This window comes from Sorghum bicolor, chromosome 3 (genome assembly GCF_000003195.3).
Source record: "Sorghum bicolor cultivar BTx623 chromosome 3, Sorghum_bicolor_NCBIv3, whole genome shotgun sequence".
Taxonomy (NCBI): Eukaryota; Viridiplantae; Streptophyta; class Magnoliopsida; order Poales; family Poaceae; genus Sorghum; species Sorghum bicolor.
This window is the reverse complement of record NC_012872.2, coordinates 13,876,601-13,887,602: the sequence shown is the minus strand read 5'-3', so window position 1 is coordinate 13,887,602 and position 11,002 is coordinate 13,876,601. Positions and strand designations below refer to the sequence as shown.

At 42.4% G+C, this 11,002-nt stretch overlaps 1 protein-coding gene and 1 long non-coding RNA gene across 2 annotated transcripts; one reads left to right on the top strand and one right to left on the bottom strand.

Moving 5' to 3' along the window:
* On the bottom strand, positions 1,310-1,864 carry LOC110433632 (heavy metal-associated isoprenylated plant protein 33-like). Its single transcript, XM_021456132.1, has one exon. It carries the CDS (start codon positions 1,862-1,864, stop codon positions 1,310-1,312), a length of 555 nt encoding a protein of 184 aa, XP_021311807.1.
* LOC110434074 lies at positions 7,456-8,452 on the top strand. The gene is made up of 2 exons (XR_002451556.1): positions 7,456-7,787; positions 7,905-8,452. It is a non-coding gene; the product is annotated as an uncharacterized LOC110434074 (long non-coding RNA).

Below are 11,002 nucleotides of genomic sequence, written 5' to 3'. Positions count from 1 at the left end.
GATGTATGGTCAGGTGATGATGCATTTGCTGATCGCTTCCCTACCCTGTTCTCCCATTGTGGTGACAAAGATATTACAGTTCAACAAGCAGTGCCCCCGCCCACCCCACCCACCCCCCCGGGTGACATTCAAGAAAGGGTTTTTTTGGATTTATACCATTACAATTTTCGAATTTTGGAGAAACACCATTACTATTCGTCTATTTTGAAGCATGCCATTACAATTCTTCGTTTCCTATAAAAATGCCACAGAACACGTATAAAGACGACTTGGGCCCAGCTGCAGGCGTATACGAATACGTATACTGCATTGCAGCCCTCTCCCCTCTCACCGACACGCAGGCCCCATATGTCATCTTCTTCTTCCTCCTCTCTCTCCTTGGCGTGAGCAGCATCAGTCGCTGTCCATGGCGAGCAGCAACACCTAGCACGTGGCCGAGCAGCCGCAGCAGCAGCATGCCGGCTGAGAGCGCGTGGGCTGCGAGCTCTGCTCACCATGCACCCAAGCCGCAAGCTCCTCGCTGGCCGCGTGCTCCATGTGCCGTCCATGGCGAGCTCCACGCCTCCACGCAGGCTGCGTGCCGCCAGCCACATGCGCCCCTCCACCGGCCGCTCGGCGCTTGCTGCTTCTGCTCGCCCGTGTGCAGCGTGCTAGCTGCTGCTTGTGGGAAGCAAGGGAGATCGCAGCGTGCTGCTGCTGCTCGCGGCCCGGACGGCATGTGGAGCTCGCAGCATAAGCGGCACGGAGCTCGCAGCCTAGGCGCTCCTAGCTGGTGTGGAGCTCGTGGCCCCGTCAATGGCGAGCTAATGTTGCTCCAGCGTGCTGCAGACTGCAGTTATTGCTCGTGGATCGGTGGATGGCGAGCTCGTGTCTCACAGCTGGCGTGCTGCTTCTGTTGCTCGCCTGCGTGTTACTGCTCGGCCACGTGCTAGCCGCTGCTGCTCGCCATGGACGGTGACTGATACACGATGCTGCTCACCAAAGAGATATGAGAAGGAAGAAGATGATGACATGTGGGACCCACACACCAGTGACAGGGAAAGGGGCTACAATGCAGTATACGTATTCGTATACGCCTACAGCTGGGCCCAAGTCGTTTCTATACGTATTCTGTGGCATTTTTTAGGAAACAAAGAATTGTAATGGCATGCTTCAAAATAGACGAATAGTAATGATGTTTCTCCAAAGTTCAAAAATTGTAATGGTATGAATCCAAAAAACCCTTCAAGAAAATAATAACAGTCCACATCCCAGGTAAACCAAGAGGCCCAAACACTCAAATTAGGGACAAATCAGAAGACAGAAGGTATCATAATAACAGCCACATAGTTACCTCCTCTTGAGATGAATTCTTGAAACCCAGCGGCAAGATACGGAACCCCTTGAAGAGTCTGACGCGGGTGCGCAGGCCACCTGCGGGCGCCTTCTCGCCGGAGTTCTTGGAGAAGCCTGGGGTCCCATCGCCCCCCAAAATCCTTGCGCAGACCCTTTCCTTGCGGCTGAAATCAATCTTTATGGGAGCGAGAGGTGCGACCCCGTCAATCGTCGATGAAGGGGCGCTGGGGCCCGGGATGAGGATCCCATGGAGGTCTGGGAGGAGAGGAACCTGTCTGCTGCAGCCCTTCCCCTCTTCGAGGAGGCCCCCCTTTTCTCCATCCGCACCGGCGAGGTCACCACTTCGTCCTCCCATATTCCTCTTGCTGAGGCCACCGCCTCCGCCCTTGTTCCCCTCGCTGAGGCCGCCGCCTCCGCCCCTGTTCCCCTCGCTGAGGCCGCCGCCTCCGCCCCTGTTCCCCTCGCTGAGGCCGCCGCCTCCGCCCCTGTTCCCCTCGCTGAGGCTACCCTCGCCGGCGCCTAGCGCCATGTTGGTCTCGAAAGCGTAGGAAGGGGCAGAGAAGCGTGGAGACTTCAGAACACACGGCGGGCTTCGGCAATTTCGAAGTTTGGGCTGGGCGAGGGAAAACGGTAGACCGGGGCCGTGTTTACTTAAAAAAAATTACAAAATAGGAATGGTTTCATTTGTATTTAACAAATATTATCTAAACTAATTAGGTTTAAAAGATTTATCTTGTAAATTATAAATAAACTGTATAATTATGTTATTTCTTTTATCTATATTTAGTGCACTATACATGTGCCGTAAGATTTAGTGTGATAGTAAATATGAAAAATTTTGTAAAATATTTTGGGAACTAAACAAGACCGGGTTCAGTTTTGCGCTTTGGCTTCCAGATATACACGTGAGAATTCATCCAAGAATGGACTGGGTTAATCCCCTTCCAGGCTTCCACCACCCAATCCCCCTCCACCCAGGTTTAATCTCCTAAGGCTTTGTTTAGTTTCCAAAAATTTTCAAGATTTCTTCAAGATTTCTCGTCACATCAAATTTTTAGATTTATACATAGAACATTAAATATAGATAAAAATAAAAACTAATTACACAGTTTATTTGTAATTTACGAGACGAATATTTTGAGTCTAGTTAGTCTATGATTGGGCAATAATTAATAAATACAAACGAAAGTGCTACAGTAACCAAAATCAAAAATTTTCTCCAATTAAACAAAGCCTAAGTAAGATGCTGCTTTTTGGAAAGGCGGGGTTCTGCTTTTGGCGGGGTAAGCAGCTGCAGGCAGAACACCAAAAGCGAGCCTTGAGTTCACGCCCAAACCTAAAAAAATTTTATGACTCCTTGTTATATTAAATTTTGCAACACATACATAGAACATTAAATATAGATAAAAAATAACTAATTACATAGTTTACATGTTATTTGAGAGATAATTTTTTTAAACCTAGTTAGTCCATAATTGAACAATAATTGTCAAATAAAAATAAAAGTGTTACGGTACCTAAAAACTTTCCACCTCTTCAACTAAACAAGGCCTAAGAGCAAAGCCGTAAATAAGTTCATCTCTAAAATTTGGGGCAAAAAAGACGATAAAAAAGAGCAAGGCCAATCCAAGGCTGATCCCTAAATTTCAAAAGAAAGAAGAAGAAAATCTTAAAACACAAAAACCAATTATTTAAGATCCATCTATCATTCAATAAGACTCTCTTTTATTTTTCCCTCCCCGCTCTCTTCGAGGTCCACCATAGCTTTCCCACTCTTTTCCTCTCTATTACGAGTGCAGCTTCTCTTTAAGGAGAAATTGGCTATTAGGACTCTAAACGTGTGACTTCTTCAGAATATGATTTTTAACATTGATTTCTTCAAAATAGGACTTCAAACGTTGGTAATAAGCTATAATGGTATTTTGTGTCTTTTGAATCTCTTTTCTTATCTAAATACATGTATTTGTTCCTAAAGTAACTTTTTTACCCTTCATTCACTGTAATGGTCGGCTCTGTTAGAAAAAAAAAACATCGTAACTTCCTCGCCGTGGCTTCTATCCGTGGCTCCGTGTTACCTTGTCTAGCTTTTTTTCATGTCTTGCTGTCTAGCTTCAGTCCGTGACCCTTTTTCAGCTTCTGTCCATGGTGGATCACTGGGGAGAGGCGGCACCATGGTGGGGCGGCGGCGGAGTCGAACAGGCCCGGGCGATGGAAGACTCACGGTGGAAATGTCGATCTTTTTTTAGAGAGAAACTAAAACTTTGATCTGTGTACAGAGGCTGAAGGACAATACAGTCATTAACTGAAAATACATGTATTTTGAGTTACCAAAATTGATTAAAAAGACCCAAAATGTCATTAGATCTTATAAACAACGTTTGGAGTCCTATTTAGAAGAAACCAAGAAATCAGTTGTTTGGAGTCCAATAATAGTCAATTTCTCGCTCTTACCTGGCCGGGATGACATGACTTGGGAGCCGAAAGGAACCAGAAACTAGAGAAGACAAAATGAAATTATAGGGTTACAGAGAACTGAGGAAGAAAAAGGGCAAGCCAACAGACGAGCACCTTCTGAGCAGGCAAAAAGGCGACCACCTTGTGTGCAATGCAAATATGCAATGGAAGTATGAAACCGAACGGCAGTGTTTCACGCCTTAACCTGAGTAGTACTGAGGAGTTGCATAGCCGCGCGGCGTCGCTGTTCGCTTGAACTGCCAAATCAAGAAATGAGCCAATAACAAGTCGACGCGGGAGCCGAGGGGATGGCTGCCCAGACGCCAGAGTTGGCGACCACGAAACGAAGTAGGATAGATAGGGTAAACACGAAACCGGGGCTCGATACGGCCGCGGTAGCATGGATGTGAACGGCATTGCTCCAAGACGGGGGAGGGAGGGAGGGCAACGAGGAGGATCGGTGGAGGTAGTGAGTAGAGTTGCCGGGGGAGACGGCGATTTTAATTGGAACCCTTTTAATTTCACCACGGCCTTCCGCAAGAAGACTGGCGCGCCGCGCGCGTGTTCGTCTCGTCAATCGCAGCGGGATACTTGGGCCCGGTCTAGCCACGCGAAGCGGCCCGCGAACGGGCTCGATCCACGCCGTAACTCTGCAGGGCCACAACCACGACAGGCTGCACTGAACCGTTGTGGCCGCAAGAAGCCACGTCGGCGGTCGCTCACGCACCCGAAACCCAAAACTTTACAAGATTTCTCATCATATCGAATCTTATAACACTTGCATGGAACATTAAATATAGATAATAAAGATAACTAATTATACAGTTTATCTGTAAATCACGATACGAATCTTTTAAGCCTAGTTACTACATGATTAGACAATGTTTGTCAAATAAAGACGAAAATGCTACAGTGTCAAAATCTAAAAAGTTTTTGGATCTAAACAAGGCCTCAGCCATGTTTAGTTCTAAAAAATTTTACAAAACCTGTCGTATCAAATCTTTGAACGCATAGATAGAGCATTAAATACAGATAAAAAATAATTAATTATATATTTTACCTATAATTTACGAGCTATTGAGTCTAGTTAGTCTATGATTGGACAATAATTGTCAAATACAAATAAAAGTGCTACAGTAGTCAAATCCATTTTTTACCAACTAAATAAGGCCTCATTTGAGAATCTATTTACAAAATTGTATCCATTGTGCAAAAATGTTGTACCATCACTGCGTTTTGCTCTGTTATTGCTCTCTTAACTATCATGCCTTTATATAAGGGCCTGTTTAGTTACACATGGAATGCAAAAATGTCAACTACTTTGAAATGATAAAATACAGAATGCCAAAAATCAGGGTTATCTTTATTTCCGTCCAAAATGTAAAATTTATTGCCTTCATTATGGCCTCTTCAGGCTCTTTTGGGAATTTTTTGACCTTTTGAGGCCAAAATCTAAAATAAAAAATGACAGCCATTTTGTTAAAAAATTTGCATGATGTTTAGGGTTTTTTTTGTTCTAAAGTTTTTGGGCCAAAAGCAAAATATTTTGTATTTTTGCGTTTTGGAAGTAATCAGGGCCAAATTTTTTCGGCTCCAAACTGTGCAATCCCAAACTGAGGCATTAAACAGGGGCTGTTTGTGTCCCTATTTTGCAAAATGTTTTGGAACTAAACACCAAAACCAAAAAAAATGGCGTTAGATTTTTGGTGGGCTATTCAGGGTTTTGGGATTTTGGGGTTTTTTGCAAATTTTTTTCAAGAATTAAACAAGACCTTAGTTTCATTATGCAAAATGATGGATCAAAACTCAGAATTTACTAAACACTCCCTAAGTCTAATAGTGTTGAAAAGCAAGTGTCAATATATTGTATCAAATCACATTCCAGGAGAAACCGTTAAATTATAATTAATTAATATACCAAATCAAGTTCCTTCTTCTTACAATAAGGCCCTCGTCTGTGCTTGTCGCTGGACGGTGCAGATTTTCTTTGAAATTACACGGTATGCATTTTTTTATAAGTAACTCGTAAAAATGTCCGTGCGTTGCAACGGGAGTGAAACTTAGTTTTATAAATCTATTATTATATATAAAACCACTTAAGTCATAATACACAATCATAAATTATTGAATTGAATTTAATGTAAAAGGTATATAGTTCTATCAAGATTCATTGTGGATCCATATCACTTTTATAAGCTAGTATTCACAACAATTTCAGCATTATTATAATATCATTATTTTAGGCAATAATCATAAAAAAGAATCATGCAGCTTAGTAGTATTATCTTTGTTTGCCTTCATCTCTCTAGGTCCCACGCCTTAGCTGTTCCCTTCTATGAGTGGATAAGGCAGGGTATGCACTATTAATTCTCTTTCTCTCTTTTTAATATGTTAATGTTACTTGTTTTCGTGAGTTACAACAAGATTTAATATGTTTTAAAATTAGATTCTATATTTTGGCTAGATGTGAGTTTTCATAACTTGTAGGAGAACGAGTTATTAAGTTCATATCATATCACGTACAAGATGTATAAGATGTGACGGCAGTTTGAGATTAAAAAAGGATTCTCAATACAAAGATGCAAGGGCACTTTAACAATTTAAAAAGCAAGTTCTTAATACATTTTGGATAAGAGCATCGTTATGTCATTAGACGTGAATTGCTCTAACTTATATGAGCACGAGTCATAGATTTGAGTCACGTAGAAGACTTTGGAGCTAAAACATTATTAGTATAGTATATCTATATACCTAATAATATTTTTTTACCAAAGCTTAGCATCATAAGGCTTGATCACATCACCACTCTTTCATGTTCCTCTCTCAATTCTTGTTTCTTCTTAGTCTTGTAACGCTTTCACGTGACCAACAACATATAATCTCTCTTATGGTATCTATTTGTTTTTACATGAAAATTAAGATCAACCTAATTCATGATAATATACTTAAAATTTAAACAGTGCATAGTTAAAATGATAGCTAGTTTTTTATAGAAAAATGAGAGCTAATTGAAAAATATATAAAAACGAAAGCCTTGCCTAGCTAAAGGCAGACAGAATAGTTAGAAATGTAACCTGTATATGGGCTGGAAAAGCCTGTTTGGGCCTTCAACACCTGTAGTCGTACCTGAGCCGCAAGCTTCCTCGGCCGCCGATCTACATTAGATGACCAAGCTTCTCCTATCCACGAACAAAACCATTGAGAAGTTGATTTAAGCCCTAGGGCTTATTCGGCAGGGCTCTGGCTCCGACTAAAATAGCTTCAATTCTATATTTTATCATGGAGCAGCTTTTTATGGTTTCAGTTTGTCTCATTGGAAAAACGTTTAGCAAAACAACTTCTCCTATCTTATCAAAATGATGAAATATCTGTATTGCCCTTTTTTCTCTTTTACCTTTTATCTTTTTTCATTCTTAATTATCCAAACAACTGCATGCCTTTTTTTCTTGTATTTTTTTCTCCGTACTATTTCCATCTTGCTCAGTGTCTAGTTCGATCCTGCTGTGATGGTTCAAGCGCTACAGTGTTGGTGGGGGCCACCGCGAAATAGAAAAGAGTGAAGAATGCGGCAGGATATTGTTTCTTGTCCACACCTACTGCACAAAGGACGGCAGTAACTCCACTCAATCAATTTTTTATTGGCTTGGTTCCAACTGAGAGGATGAGCCGCTTCCAATAATTGCTTTGCTTGGTTCGGTGCCTGCAGTGGTGAAAGCGAACCATACTCCTCCTCTCAAGCTGCTCTTATCTGCATCGCTCTAGGCGTTTCTTCTACCTCCAATTCTTGCCTCCAGCTCCACGCTTCAATGTGCCCTCGCCCTTCTCCTCCCCAAATCAGCGCGCCCTCACCCCTCTTCCTCTCCGTGCCGCCGCATCCCATCCCCGAATCAGTGCGATACACAAGCTGGGCCCATGGGGACAAGAAGGAGTTGGGTGAAGCTGGTTTTTTCGGCTCTAGGTGCGCGTTCTATCGCGGAGTTGTTGCTATTGGATATATGGTACTTAGATTTGTATGTGATTTTGTTTTGGACTCTATCTGAAATCTAGTATATGCTACATGATTTGTATGTGATTTCGTTCTGAACTCGATCTGGAATCTGGTACAAACATATGAGACGGACTGGGACTGGATTAGAGTGGACAGACGAAAAAATTTCCAGACCAAATTTGAGGCTGGGCGCGGACGGGGAAGCGGACAGGAGAGAAGCATCGGGCACGCAACGACGGGGACACGAGGAAGCGGATGGGAGAGGAGCGGGCAGAATAAAAAAGGGCAGACTGAAATTTTGCCTCTTTATTAGTAGGTATAGATTACACGGTATGCTCACAAACACGCACGAAAAAAACTGCCTTCAAATTCTAGTCTAAAATAAATTCAAGAAAATACAAAAATCCATGCTAAAGTTAAGATTTTGAACCTAATTAGGCCTTGTTTAGATATATGTGTATCAACTCCAATTTACATGTGTCCCAAACAAAGGCCTTAGATTGGTTCCAGGTTTATTAGCTTAACATTGTTCGTTCGCTGCTGATGAAGTAGTGTTGAAAATCATGGGCCAAACCAACTAAGTGACACTCGGTTTACATGTATATGGTGTAAATTTTGACTGCTCAAGTTATGTATATTCTGAACCTAACTTGTCATACTCAGTATGCTGAAATACTTGCTCCATCATCTTTTTAAAAATGCATGCACAAGGTGATAAAATATTCTATATACAGGATCAACTAGCAGTAGATCTAGGCGAGTACATTCTTTGATTTGTAAACAACAGAGTACAAGTCCTACACAAGATCTAGTACGAACACAGGAAATACAAGTAAATAGATCGGGATTAATAGGATTAGACCGTCAATAGAGGGAGTAGCAGGGGCAGCGGATGTCGATCCCGAAGCCATGTCATTGCTAGCTGCGCAACGGTGTTGAAGACAGTGGTGGCGTGGACGTCGAGACGGCGTGGATCTGGCGTCGGTGAGATTTCCCGCCGCTGGCTGCGCTCCCTGGATCGGTTTGGGTTTTCTAGGGTTTGAATGTCGGTGGGGAGGAGTGGCAACTGTTCAACTCGTGAATAGTGCCACCGGCCCCCACCTCTATATATAGCGCAGGGCAACGGGGGTCCACCAACCATGTAGGGTTGGGTGCCCCCAATCAGGGCTCGAGTCAAGGCCCAATACGGTTGTTGGGCCATATTGGTAGGACATCAAACCAACATTCTCCCCCTTGATCTCATTCTATTCTTTATTTGTATTCTTTCTTTTTAAACTCTTTTACCTTATTCATTCCATCACAAATTAGTGCATAGAGCTGCTTCATCATCACGGTCTATCGTCGATAGACTTGACAGCTACAGATACACTTCTCTGCTCTGAAACAAATTCTGTTATTCTTTGGGCCTTTTGTCCAGGAATCATAGGCTTTCCCTTAAACCCATGCCGGCTATGTGTTCTCTAAACACGCTGGGTGGTAAGCTTTGGTAAGTGGATCACAAGCATCTTTTCAGTGCTTATATGCTCAAGCTTTATGACATGATCCCAGATCTTATCTTTCACAACATAGTACCTTATGTCAATGTGTTTGGCAACACCACTTGACCTATTGTTGTGTGCATATTCTACTACTGGATTATTATCGCAGTATAACTGTAGTGGTTTAGAGATGTTATCAACCACTCTCAAACCAGGTATGAACTTCATTAACCAGTTCAACTGCCCCCGATGCCTCAAAACATGCTACAAATTTGGCATACATTGTGGACGATGTAATGACCGTCTGTAATTTACTTTTCCACGATATGGCTCCATTTGCGAGAGTAAATACATAGCCTGACGTGGACTTTCTGTTATCTCCCGCATAATTTGAATCTGAATATCCTACTATCTATAGAAAATCTGATCTTTTGTATGTAAGCATGAGGCTCTTTGTTCCTTGCAAATAATGCAGGACCTTCTTTACTAATTTCCAGTGTTCTACACCTGGATTACTCTGAAATCTGCCAAGCAACCCGATAACAAAAGCTAAGTCAGGGCAAGTACATACTTGAGCGTACTGTAAACTTCCAACAGCCGAAGCATATGGAACTGATCTCATCTGATTGAGCTCATACTCGTTCTTGGGGCACTGAAGATCCCCATATCTGTCACCCTTGACTATCGGTGTAGGTCATGCACTACATTTGTGCATATTGTATCTCCCTAAACTTTTTCTATATATGCTTTCTGTGATAATCCCAATACCCCCTTCTTTCTGTCTCGGTGAATCTCTATGCCCAAAACATATGATGCTTCACCAAGATCTTTCATGTCAAACTTCGAGGACAAGAATTTCTTTGTTTCCTGCAGTAGACTGACATCACTACTTGCGAGTAGGATATCATCCACATACAAGATTAGGAAGATGTACTTCCCATTCTTAAACTTTGCATAAACACAGTTGTCCTCTACATTCTGTTTTAACCCAAAACTTCTAATTGCTCTATCAAAATTCAAATACCACTGTCTTGAAGCTTGTTTTAATCCATAAGTGGATTTCTTTAGGCGGCATTCCATTCGCTCTTTTCCTTCCACGACAAAACCTTTCGGTTGTGCCATGTAAACATTTTCCTCCAAATCCCCATGTAGGAGTGTCGTCTTTACATCCATCTAATGTAATTCTAAATCATAATGAGCCACTAGAGCCATTATGATCCTGAAGGAATCTTTACATGAGACTGGAGAAAATGTCTCATTGTAATCAATCCCTTCTCTTTGCGTGAAGCCTTTCACCACAAGTCGTGCTTTAAATCTTTCTACATTCCCTTGGGAGTCATATTTGGTTTTATAGACCCATTTACAGCCTACTGTTTTGGCTCCTTTAGGAATCTCTTCTAAAACCCAAACTCCATTGGAGCTCATGGATTTCATCTCTTCTCTCATAGCTTCTAGCCACTTCGATGAGTTGGCGTTTCTCATGGCTTCATCATATGAGGTGGGATCACCCTCCATATGAAATTCCTCTATGTTGAAGACTTCATAGTCATCTGGGATAGCTGATCTTCTGATTCTTTGAGATCTTCTCGGTGCCTCCACAGTTGGCACTACTTCTGGTTGGGGCTGTTGTTGCTCCCCCTCGCCTGTGGCATCTGGTTCTTCTATGGGCTCCTGAAGGATAGGTTCCTCATTTTCATCTGTTGTTGCCACAGGAGAGTGAGCAATAGGTTCTGGCATCGCAGAGTCA